General features: G+C 49.0%; 1 protein-coding gene across 1 annotated transcript in view; it reads right to left on the bottom strand.

The window, feature by feature from the left end:
* Positions 1–13,188, bottom strand: part of XPO1 (exportin 1) — a 908,600-nt gene that overhangs the window by 9,709 nt on the left and 885,703 nt on the right. The window contains exons 23-24 of the mRNA XM_085612347.1: positions 12,591–12,750; positions 12,415–12,511 (exon numbers count right to left, since the gene is read on the bottom strand). Coding sequence (XP_085468473.1) covers positions 12,415–12,511; positions 12,591–12,750 — 257 coding nt within the window. The remainder of the gene's footprint in view (positions 1–12,414; positions 12,512–12,590; positions 12,751–13,188) is intronic.

Below are 13,188 nucleotides of genomic sequence, written 5' to 3'. Positions count from 1 at the left end.
GCGGAGCCGGCGTCGGGGGTGGAACTGGTGTAGACGCCGGCGGAGGAGGCGTGACGAGGTCGACCGGCGTCGGCGGGGACTCGGGAACGGGTCCCTCGGGTGCTTGCGGCGTCGAGGCCGGAGCCGTCGACGGCGCCGCCGGCAGGCAAGGTTGCCCAGTCGGGTCCGCGGGGCCCGAAGGCGCGCCAGCGGGCGTCGACGGCGGAGCCAGGTTCCTCATGGCCGAGAGGAAGGCACTGACTTCCGCCGGCGTCGTGTCAGTCCCAGGGACCGGCGGGTATGGGGACTTGCGCGGCGCCTGCGGCTCCGCTGGAGCCGCGGGGGTGGAACCACCCTGAACCTCGGCAGAGTCGCGCGACCGGCGAGGGGAGTCCGAAGAGCGGTGTCGCCTCTTAGACTTCTTGGAGTGCTTCGACTTACCCGAAGACTTGGAGCCAGACGATCGATGATGACGTCGGCTGCGGCTCCGCGACCGATCCTTGGACCTCCTCCTGGACCGGAATCGAGAGGGGCGCGGAGCCGAGTGGCGATCCTCGAGAAGCTTACAGGACCGCTCCCGTCTAGCCTTCGAGGTCAGGGCCTTGCAGTCCGCACACGACGCCGCGTCGTGGTCGAGGCCCAAGCAGTAAAGGCACCGGCGGTGATGGTCCATAACCGACATCAAGCGGCTGCAGTCAGCACAGGCTTTAAAACCAGGCATCCTACCGGCACCGGAGTCGAGACAAGATCAAAAAGGATCGAAAAAGTTAGTCAAAAAGTGACTAAAGGGGTAGCTCTCCCGGATCTGCACTTACTGGCGCGGAAAAAAGAAGAACTGACGTCAGCGCGCGAGGGCTGCGTCTAAGTACTCCGACGACGTCATTCCGGCGCACGACGCCGAAGCCGCAGACGACGCCTAGCGACGCGCAAGGGGTATTGCTGACGAAAAATCTTCCGGATCCAGTCTGACGCCTGGGGGTATTCTAAGGTGAGGAATCTAACTAACTTGTTTCTTTCAGATGAAGACTGGCAGCTCGACTGATTGGTTAAGATGGAAAGGGGAAATGACTTTTGGTAGGAATTTTGGGTTTGTTCTAAGAACCACTTTGTTACGATGTAGTTGTAGGAATGGTTCTTCAAGAGTTAAGGCCTGTATCTCACTTACCCTTCGCAGGGATGTGATTGCAATAAAGAAAGTCACTTTCCATATAAGGAATTGCAGTTCACATTTATGCATATGTTCAAATGGGGGGCCCATGAGCCTAGTTAGAACAATATTTAGATTTCACACTGGAGAAGGTGGTAATCTGGGAGGAATAATCCTTTTAAGACCTTCCATGAAGGCTTTGATCGCTGGCACTTTACATAGTGACGAGTGTTGTCGATTTTGTAAGTAGGCTGCTAACGCCGCTAGGTGTAGACGTATGGATGAATACGCTAAATTGCATCTTTGCAAGTGTAGTAAATAGCAAATGATGTTTTGGATGGAAGCATCCAGTGGACGTATATTATTGTTAGTGCAGTAAATGGCAAATCTTTTCCATTTTGCAGCATAACATGCCCTAGTAGTAGGTCTTCTAGCTTCTTTTATAATATTCATACAGTCTGGTGGTAGATTGAGGTAACCGAACTCTAAGACTTCAGGAGCCAGATCGCCAAGTTCAGTTGTTGTGGATCTGGTTGTCTGATTTCTCCATGGTTCTGGGTTAATAAGGCCGGGGAAAGGCGCAGTTTTGATGTGGAACTAGGGAGAGTTCCAGAAGTGTCGTGAACCAGGGTTGACGTGCCCAAGTGGGAGCTACTAGTATCAGTTTTAGAGACTGTTGTTTGAGCTTGCGTACCACAAATTGAATGAGTGGGAGAGGCGGAAAAGCGTACGCAAATCTGCCTGACCAGTTCATCCATATTGCATTGCCCTTCGACTGTGGGTGTGGAAACCTGGCGGCGAAGGTTGGGCATTTTGCGTTTGTGTGTGGCGAACAGGTTTGTCTGGTTGGCCCCATTTTTGGAAGAATGGGAGTAGGACTTTGGGGTGTAATTCTCATTCGTGGATTTGTTGGGTCTGTCGTCTTAGGAGATCGCCAATCTGGTTGTGAACCCCTGGAAGGTGTTCCGCTAGCAGGTAGATGTTTTGGGGAATTGCTCATCTCCAAATGTTCTGTGCTAGTTGGGACAGTTGGAGAGAATGTGTCCCCCCCCTGTTTTTGTATGTAATACATGGTTGTCATGTTGTCTGTGCGAATGAGGACAGTTTTGTTCCTTAGATGTAATTGAAAAGATTTCAGTGCTAGGAACACCGCTAGAAGTTCTAGGTGATTGATATGGAGCAGTTTTTGTTGAGTGGTCCATTTGCTCTGAGTGGTGTGTTGTAGGAGATGGGCTCCCCACCCTGTGAGAGATGCGTCGGTTGTCAGCACTACTTGTGGAAGAGGCTCTAAGAACGGTCGCCCTTTGGACAGGTTGATGGTGTTCCACCATTTCAGTGAGCGAAGTGAGCGACTGTCCACCAACACCAGATCGGTAAGTTGTCCGTGAACCTGGTTCCACTGTTGTGCTAGACATTCTTGCAAGGGACGCATTTGAAGTCGTACGTGAGGCACAATGGAGATGCAGGACGCCATCATGCCTAATAGTTGCATAAACACTCTTGCTGGAAGAGAGTATTGAGTTTGAAATTTTAAGATGAGGTTTTGTATGTTGGGTATCCTGGCTGTGCTGGGATAAGCTATGGCCTTGGAGGTATTTATGGTGGCCCCCAGATATATATGTATGTGGGAGGGTTGCAGTTGAGATTTGGGATAGTTGATGGTAAATCCCAAGTTGTGTAAGGTTTGAATAGTGTGGTGAGTGTGGAGAACGCATTTGCCGAAAGTATTGGCTTTTATGAGCCAATCGTCGAGATATGGGAAGACCTGGATTTGTTGTCTCCCGAGATGCGCTGCTACTACTGCTAGGCATTTGGTGAATACCCTGGGTGCAGTTGTTACTCCGAATGGGAGGACCGTAAACTGATACTGCTGTCCGTCTACCACAAATCTTAGGTACTTCCTGTGAGCAGGATGCATGGGGATGTGAAAGTATGCGTCCTTGAGGTCTAATGTGGCAAGGAAATCGTCTTGTTGAATTAGTGGGAGCACTTGTTGAAGAGTGATCATATGGAAGTGATCCGAGTGTATGTACTGATTTAGGAGTCTGAGGTTGAGTATGGGCCTTAACGTCTCGTCCTTTTTGGGGATTAGGAAGAATAGAGAATATACTCCTGATGTTGGAGTGGAACTGGTTCCATTGCGTGTTTTTGAAGCAAGGACTGAATTTCTTGTTTGAGGAGTGTAAGATGGTGTGGTGACATTGGACGGTGTTTGGGAGGTATGTGTGGAGTGGGGTGGGGGGTGGGGGGGGGGCGTTTGTGAGTTCGAGGCAGTAACCAAACTGGATAATTTGTCTTATCCACTTGTCTGTTGTAATGGAATTCCAGACAGGTAGGAACTGTTGGAGTCTTCCCCCGACTGGAGTGGAATGGTCTGGGGGGAGTGGAGGCAAATCACTGTTTAGTGGCTGGAGAGGTGCGGGTGTTGGTATTGCCACGACCTCGGCCCTTGGTGTTGTTTCCCCTATATCCTCCTCTAAAATATCCTCTGTTGGGGGTTGTTTGCGCGGAGGTTTACAAAGTGGAGGAGGTGTCTGTTCCAGTAGTTTTGGAGGCTCCCCTATAGAAGGAGCGTCGAAAGGAGCCTTGTGGTTGTGGAGACTGTAATGCTCCCATTGATTTAGCAGTCTCGTTATCTTTTTTCATCTTTTCAAGTGCAGTATCTACTGCGGGTCCAAATAGTTGCTCTTGGCTGAATGGTTGGCCAAGTATTGTTGTTTGTACTTCTGGCTTAAAGCCTGAAATACGTAACCATGCATGGCGTCTAAGAAGTATGCTTATGTTGAGCGCCCTAGAAGCAGTGTCCGCGGCGTCTAGTGCACATTTAATTGATGCGTTAGATAGGAGTTTTCCCTCTTGTATGAGGTCATTAGCCTGGGATTTGTACTGATCTGGTAGGTGTTGTAAAAGATCTTCTAACTGATCATAATGAGCCCTATCATATCGGGCTAATAGGGCTTGTGTGTTGGCAATACGCCAATGGTTAGCAGCTTGTGCTGCAACTCTTTTGCCCGAGGTCTCCTGTTTGGGAGTTAGCCCGCTTTCTTGCGTTTGAAACTACTAAAGAGTCTAGAGGGAGCTGTGCTTTAATGTAAGCGGGATCTTGTGGGGCAGGTCTATATTTTTTTTCAATTCGAGGGTTTAGAACCCTAGCTCTGACGGGGTCTTTAAAAACCTCTGTGGCGTGTTTTATGACTCCCTTAATCATGGGCAAGATTTGACCTGATTTTTGAGACTGTTCGAATGTGTCTAAAAGAAAGTCTTCTTCTGGTGTATCTGAATGCATGGTGACGCCATGGAAAAGCGCTGCCCTGTTTATCAGCTGCCCAAACCCTAGGTGGTCATCTGGAGGTGAGGGTTTTGAGGGGTATGTAGTAGGATCAGGAATATCAGGTAGAGAGTAAGCCCAGTCGTCTAAGCGTACCGTATCCGGAAGTGTGAAAGGATCATTAGGATCATTAAGGTCATTAGGATCATTAAGGTCATCCGGACCACCCCCTCCCCCTAAGGCATCATCATCATCCTGTGGAGGTGGTGTATGTGAAGGAGATGGTAGAGGAAAAGGAGGTGGAGGCAGGGGGGGTGGGGTGACAGGTGGTATAGGAGAGGAAGGACGAATGGGTGAGGTGGCGGAGTCCTTCGTCTTTATGGGAGCTGGAGCAGGTGTTGTGTCCAGCTTCCTTTTCTTGTATGGCACAGCGGTGACATGTCCAGTTTTTGGATTGATATAAATCCTTTTTTGCGTTGGATCAGGGTGAAAAAGTTCTTCATTGTCCGCAAGTGGCTTTTGTGTCGATTTTTTCGGTTCCGATCTATGTTTTGGATGATCGGTAGAGTCTTTTTGGACTTTAGACAGTTGTTATAATACCGATGATGGTTTCTGTGCCGATGATGATTACGGTGCCGAAGAACTTTCGTTGCCGGTGGAGATTTCGGTGCCGAGAAGGGAGCTTTAGATGCCGGTTTGTCAATAGGCCTCGATGGTTTCGGTATCGAGGGTATCGGAGCCTGCTTCGGTGCCGAGAGGTATTGAGTCTTCGGTGCCGAAGGTACTGTGGGTACTATAACATGTGGTTTGCTCGAGCCCGAGCCACCTGTAGGCTTATACTTCTTCGGAGCCGAGCCCGAGGGCGGGGCTTCTGAAGTCAGTTTACGGTCGCGACTGGGGCCAGCTGGCGGAGTCTTGACCAATGCCTTTTTTGGGGGGGTTGGGGTAGGGGCACTGGTACTCACGCGTTGCCCCGGAGTGCTGGGGTCATCGGAGTCGTCCGCTTCGGATATAATTTGGAGTTCCTCGGAATCTTCTTCCGGGACATCGGGGCCCTGATCAAAGATGTCCTCTGGTTCTGGAGCCGGTCTGGCCATGATATGGCGGCGAGCTCTTCGGTCCCGGATGGTTTTCTTGGATCGGAATGCGGCGCAGGCTGGACAGCTGGATTCGTTGTGGTCCGGCGAGAGGCACAGGTTGCAGACCGCGTGGTGGTCACTGTGGGGGAACTTAGCTCCACATTGGGGGCATTTTTTTTTAAAAGGTGTCCTTTCCATGAGCCGTATCCGGAACCGGTCCGATTGAATTTAGACGTCGCGTTGAAGTATGTAAATGGTTTTTCGCTTCAAAAGCTTGGTTTTTAGAAGTTTTCAGCCGGAGTGGAAAAGTTCATCCGAACCCAATGGCGGAAAAAAACAACCTGAGGATGGAGTGGATGCCCATGCGCACTGTTCAGAGGAGAAGTCACCTATCTCGTGACCAAAAGGCTTCGTCGGAAGACAACAACAACCTGCAATCATCCGAGCCCAACACCAGATGGCGATCTTATTCTAAGTGTGATCTGCAGCTCATATGCCTCGAACGGTAAGTTTACTAAATTGTGGGGCCCTCTGCTGGTGGATCGCTTAGGTCTGCAGGAATATGCTAGGCTCAAACCCCCCCCCCCCCCCGAGGCCGAGGGCCCTCTGCCTCTTGGACGATGCTATTTCCCCTCTAGACACAGATAGGTCCAGGAAGCTCACAGCTGGTCCAACCGGAGTTGTATTCCGGGTAACATCTGTCTTTCTTCCCTCCCCCCACTTATGGGGCCTCCATTTTCCCATTGCCATATCCAATGCTGATCCTGAAACGCACGCCCCTAGAGTTTGTTGGCGGCCCCTTGCACAGTGGCGCTGGCGCGCCCTATCTCCACAGCTTTTGCAGCATCAGTCCTCTACCCCCCGCCTTCTTCTCCGCCATGCCTTCGACCCTATCTCTCGCCCGCCTTCTCTACTCCTCTCTATTCTGCACTATGTCTCTTCTTTCTCCTCCCCTTTGCTTTCTTGTACTCGACACACTGCTATCTGCTGTGGTTGGGTTTCTTCTGTAAGCAAACCAGTCAGCGGTGCCTCGTGGGCTTGCCTCTGCAGTGGTAGGGGCTGGCTCGGGGCATTGGCTGTTTGATGATTATTTCAACCATAGCTGCAACACGCAATAGTGCACACAGGAGGCCGGCCTTTGTTGTTATGCCCGGCCACACCATATCACTAACAGGAGCAGACATATCCTTGAAGCTGGATTGGTACCCTTATGTAATGGGCACTCCTAGAGGTCATTTCATGATCATTGGCCACTGCTTGACCCAACGAGCTGATGTGCAATGGACATCGCTCAAAAGAGATAAACAAAGTCATACAACAAACTGTCCATTCAAGGCTACCCAAATTAGACATATTGAAAGTGCACTGTATATTGGGTCTTATTTCCCAACTCCCTGCACTACTTGCTCAGCACTCTCTTCTCGATCGCAGTACCTCTACCCCTCTCCTACACCTTGCCCCCCGGGGCCCTCTCTCTTTCCCTCCTACTTCCCTTACTGCCCCTCTGTTCCTGTTAGAGTTGGTTTGATTATCTCTGTTCTACGTACATGCCGAAGTCCTATCATAGCCTTTTCTTGCTACAGCTGTCCCGTTACGTGGCCGGCCCCAGTGTGGGTTGTAAGCGATTTGCTGTGTAATCCAACATAACTGCAATGCCAAATGATGCCTTCACTATGCATATTGAACACTAGCCCAATCATGCAGCTGGCCCATACCAGGGTTGTAGGCGTATTGCTGTACTCATGATACCACTCCTCTTCTAAAATAAAAAGGAGTTTGAACGGAAAAAAAACTAACCTACCACTAGTGTCCAAGCTGAGTGGCTGCTTTCAACTGCGACTACCAGACAGGTTTCTGGACCCCTGGGCCGAGAGCCTGCTGCTCTCGGGGGCCTGAAACAATGCACATCCTGGGACGAGGTGCCAATCCTCCTCCCCCAGGCTGGGCAGGGTTCACGAAGAGGAAGCTTCAAAGGCTTGCCGACTTTGAGCTTCTCCAGGCTGCTCTCAGCAACTGGTCCCCACTGGTTCTGACCCAAACTTTGGGCGGGAGAACCGGCAGGAAAAACAAGTGAGGAAGAGAGGTGTGTCCACCTCTGACAACTCCACCACTCAGGTGGGGGAGGCGAGGTGAAGCACAACTCTCAGTACATGCCATCTTGAGGGGGAGGAGGGACTCAGCCAACTAGGGACAGGCTCATGCCCCCCTCCCACTGGGGGGTGGCATAATAGGAGGTGTACCCATCCTAGGGAAGGGACCTATTGGTCTCTGCCTTTTTACCTACCTGTAACACCCCTAAATCTAGTATTTAGGGGCACCCCTGAACCTTGCTTCCTCAGACAAGAACCTGCAACAAGAAAAGAAGTACCGAACAGCTGTGCCGAAGCTAACACGTCCACTGACTTGGCCCCAGCCCTACCGGCCTGTCTCCACCTCGAACCTGCTCCTGCGAAATCCCAGTGTGTCCTGCAGCCAGCAACCTCGAAAATCCCAGCGGACCTGCCTGAGAGCACAAAAACCGTGTCCTGTGAACACCGTATTTGTTGATCTGCAACCTCTTGCTGCGGCCAGACACTGCGGATCCGCCCCACTCTGCACCTGCCGTCCACAGCCTGAGCTTGAGTGGGCAAACACCACGAGGAGGTCCCCCTGACCTACCTCAAGCTGATGCCTGCAGCCTAAATCCAGAAGGCCTCACTAACCGCAACAAGGAGCTGGTAAGAAGATCCGACCTCAAAAGGCACCCCAACACCCGAAGCCCCCATGGCCTTGTGTGCCCAAACTAACTTCCCAACTTTACCTCTCGAAGTGGTGGTCGCACCCAGAAGACCTTTGTCCCTGAGCTTGTAGTGTCTTTGCAAACCGGAGGTTCCCCATTGAAACCAACAGGGTGCCCAACGTCAAAACAGCACCCTGCACCCGGCCGCCCTAGTGCCGCTGAGGGTGCACCGTTGGTGCTACTTTGTTTCCCCATATACCCTGAGCTAAAGTCCAGGAGCTCTGCTCCCACAACCAAGTGGCCTGCTTTCCAGCAGCCACCAACCCAAGGCCCCCTATGCCCCGTTGGATAACATTGGGCCTCAGCACTCTGCACCCGGCCACCCTAGTTCTACTGAGGGTGTAACGAGAGTGCATCCTTGACATTGGGGGAACCCTTGTTCTTACCCCAGAAGCTCAACTCCAAAGACCGATTACTTACCTGGTAACCATTAACTTCATTTCTTTCCACTGGAACCTACTGACTATTTTTCTCTGAAAAATGTTGTAAATGTGGAGTTGGTTTGTATGAAAATCTGAAAAATAATTGTGCAAAACTGATTTTACTTACCTTTTCTCTAGGAAACGTCCCAGTGTGATAACTAGGCAGAGTAGAGACAGTAATCTAAAAAGTAATCTCAAAAGTAATGTAAAAGTAACTTACCGGTAAATTTCATTGCTAAGTTGATACAAAGTATATGTACAGCATTTCACAGTATTGCATCACCAGTAATTCAAACTGTAACCATTTCAAAGTACATTTAAAATGTAATTTCAAACTGTATATTTACTGCAAAGTATTTATCAACTTACCTGTGCCAGGCTTGCTTGGTTATAGAAAATAATTAAAAATATTTTTATACAAAAACTATTGGTCTGAAGTTCAGTCTGAGTGTGTGAATTAATTTGCTGACTGTGTACAACTAAAGCTTAACACTGTCCTCTGATACTGCCTTACTGCTCAACCACACTACCACAAATAGAGAGTGAGGTGCTATTTAACTTTACCTCTGCCTACCTTTGGGGTTCCACTGGACTCCATGCACACTGTACCTCACTTTGGTATAGTATATACACAGAGCTAGCTTCCTACATAAGGCAAAAGGGAAACACAGCAAACTGGAAATGCTTGCGGACCACCATAAAATACAAGTAACATCTATGGGCCTGCAGGACGGGGAAGTGGAAATGTGCGTCCTGCAAGTCTAGCGCTACCATCCAGGCTCCCATCTTCAGGGCAGACAAGACCCAAGCAAACATGAGCATCTTGAATTTCTCCTTTTTCAGGAGTAGTTGAGAGGCCGTATATCTGGTATAGGGTAGAAGCCTCTATCCTCCTTCAGCACCATGAAGTAGCAGGTATAGCCATAATGACCTACTACTGATCTCAGCACCCTCTCAATGGCTCCTTCGGCCAAAACAGCCTGCACTTTCTCATGCATTAGGGGCGGCAGAGTTTAGGTGAACGGAGGAGCGCAACCCACCAAACAATTTGGAGCACCAGCTTGTTCAAAGTGATGATTTGCCAGCAGGGCAGGAGATGCCTGATCCTGCTACTAACCAGTTGCCTGTGATGTTAAGGGCACATAAAAGAGGGTTTTGAGGCTGCAGCTGCTGGGGGTGGCTTCAGACTAGGCATATCTCTGGCTTTGGGTCCCACAAGGCTTGTGGGAGCTGTGTATGTGACCACAAAATGACTGGGGAGTCTGCTGGGCAGAAAAGGACACAGCTGGTAGCCCCTATTATAGCCACAGCGGGAGTGGAAGGAATAGTGTACTGGCAGTAATCCTACTCTTTAGAGTGCTGAACCTCAGATTTGGCCTTGTTGCTGAACAGCTGGATGCTGAAGGGCATGTTCATAAGGGATGCCTGTACATCTTCCAAGAATCTGGTCAGAGCACCAGCTATTAAGCAATGTTTGTGCGCAGCTTGCCTGTCGTGTTATGAACTTTGCTGCATCACTGCCATCGGCAATAGTCTGGGTCAGAATTGCTCGGACCTCTTAAGAGACCATGGGCAGGTCTTGCGCAACAAGTCTCGCACTGTGTGGCTATTGCAGCTCAAGATGCATATAATGTTCACGGACTGCAGTACGGGGCTGGTGGAGGAGAAAAAACTATCCCCAAAGGTATCCAGCCTATTGGTTTTCCGGTACAGTGGAGTGGTAGGGAATGCTCCTACAAGATGAACTTTTTAAGTTTAAGCCTGCACCACAAGGCTTTCAGGGGTAGGATGCTGGGAGAGGAAAGCTGGATTCTCATGAGCGTGGCTGTGGGAATCGGTCTGTGCACAGGTGCACCCATGCCAGACCCAGAGCAGGACATTGGTAAGGTTTTCAATGGAGGGGAGAAGGGGTTCTTTGTGAAACACCCCGAGCTGAAGCACCTGTCATATGACCTCCGCAACATCATTGAAAATGAGGCCCCTTCCCCTGAAGCCAAACTAGGAGACACCAGGCCAGTGTCTGGTTAAGCACCCAGATATTAGCTAGGTCATCACACGAGTTCTCTTCGGTCAGTTCAAGTGGGTCAGTGTAGCCAAAGGGATCCTCAGTTCTGCCCCAGTCATATTTCTCACAAGTAAGGCACAGTCTCCAACACTGAAGGTCCAGCGCCAGTAGGTACCAGAGTTGATGCCCGACAATGCGGATCTAGCTCCATATCAGAGTTGGGAATTATAACGATTTCTGTGGTGCTAAACCCTGGTGAAGTTAGTGGATTTGCAAACTGAGCCGGTCTGGATCCAGAGAGCCCAAATAGCATGCAGGGCAAACCTGCCAGCAGAGACCCAATCAAGAAACCTTCCAAAACTGTGGGCCTCAAAGGTCCTCCAGGGAAGTCTTGACACCCTAATATGAGGTGCACAGTCTAATAAAACTGAGTTGGTTGGGGATCACTCCAGGGAGGCATGGAGCAGACCTAGGAGCAGGCTCCAACGGGGAGGCGTGCAAGCGGTTTTTCAGAGACTGGCGGCATCATTCCCATGCCTTGTCTCATGACTTGGACAGCCAAGTTGAAGAGCACTGACTTCTTGGACAAGTTCTTGTGGGGCTTACCAGATAAAGGTTGGGATCACGACAATGACCTACGGGAGCGACAGAGTGGGCCCTGGACCTTCCATGCAACTGGGACCTGGAGTCACTTGGTGCTGGGCATCCAGGAGCTTCAAGGCACATTCCTGGATCTCTTTGGGGTTCATGGTACAACAGTCTGAGCAGGTCCTGGAGTTGTGGTCCTCCTGCTCCAGGCACCACAAGCAAACCATGTAGGAGTTGGTCACCCACATCTGCTTGGGACGGGCCCCACAGGATTTAAAATCCACAGGTTTCTTAGGGAGCGTCCTGAGGCACACACAGCGAATTTTTTTTTTTTTTTTAAAGGCAGTGAAAAAAAGCATGATTAAGGTAGCTCTTTTTGGATCCACGCGGTTGGTGTGGAAAAGGAAGGAACTGATCTCAGCACACTGGATGCCACTGACCCGATTGGTGCCACCTACATGCACAATGGGGTACTGCTCAAGAGTTTCTGGATCCAACTGACACTATGGGAATATTCTAAGGCAAGAAATCTGCTGAGAGAATTCTATAAGATACAGTAGATTAAAATACCAGGCATATGCAGTGCTAAAAGGAAGCATCAAGAAGCAAAACCTTCTTGCCCCACAGAGTCTAATTTTTAGACGATCTGTCTGGAGCGGCAATTCGACAGGCATTTAGATTGTTTTGCAGAGGAGAATCTAGAGTCAGAAAAATAACAGATTTAAACAGTTACAGGACTGCAATATAAGGTTGCGAAGTTCAATGGATCCAGCAGACAGTGGAGCTTTTCTACTGTACTACCTGCAATGTCAGTGAAAACAATTTTTGAACCATCTATTTCATTGTACAAATAGGAGATAAAATGGATTTTAAAAACATATTTAACAGGGCATTAAATACTCAAGTAGTTTGATTCAAGGACTAACAAAAGATGTTGCCCGTAATTAGGTAGGTTTGGCTCATGATACGTTTTCTTTTATTACAAAGGTTCCTGGATTTGGAGAACTGGTCTCAATCTTTATTATGGAGAACCATAACTTCCCATAAAGAGATTTGTTACGCACAGTCTTATCAGGCAAAAGTAGAAGATATTGAAATTGAGAGATCACTTATCAACCATTCACATTTTATATTGGACCATGCTTACCTTAATTTGTACGAGGAAATCCCTTAGGTGCTCCTTAAAAGCTGGAATATCTTGATTTAAACTGAAGAGTCCTGTTACAAACAGCTTAACCTGGGCACTAAAATAAATGACAATAATTAGGGCATTATCGCAGACACTTCAGTTAGCTTGATTTGCACAACAAATTGAATACTTACTCTTGAAGATGTGGAAATGCAGACTTAAGCAGATTGGCAACATACTCTTGAACAAAAAGTTGATTATTAAGTGGATTGCCAGGATTTAATGGTGCATTTATTTTTCCTTCCTCCACCAAATTGAACATGTAAGCGAGTATTGAAGCGTGCATTGTCAAACCTGCAACGGAACAAAGTTATATATTAATAAGTAGGCATTTAGGGACACAAGAATGCTGTTTCTTCTATTTCTAAACATGCTGCTTTCGTTTCCAGTAATCTTGGCAGTCTATAAAAACAAACCTGATATAACTTCAAATAACAAAAACTAACCAACCTGAAAGAAAAGGCTACCTACAGAACAAGTTACTTTCGGTAATGCCTTATCTGATGATTTTAGGTTAATATTTTGAAATTTAGAAACTCCACACTTCAAATGAAACCAGCCAATGTTAACCTATGGAAGAAAAGTGAGTTGTCGGCTTTTGGGTAAGTACTCGACTGGCAGAGTTAAGGTGCTGAGTGTACTCGGGGGTCTCCCAGGGTCAGGTAAGTACAGTTGTTACACCGTCAGCGGCACAGGGGCAGCCGGGTGCAGAGTGATTTTGTCCACTTAGGC

This window comes from Triturus cristatus, chromosome 6 (assembly GCF_964204655.1).
Source record: "Triturus cristatus chromosome 6, aTriCri1.1, whole genome shotgun sequence".
NCBI classification, from domain to species: domain Eukaryota; kingdom Metazoa; phylum Chordata; class Amphibia; order Caudata; family Salamandridae; genus Triturus; species Triturus cristatus.
Note: the sequence above shows the minus strand (reverse complement) of the source record. Positions and strands in the feature narration are given on the sequence as shown.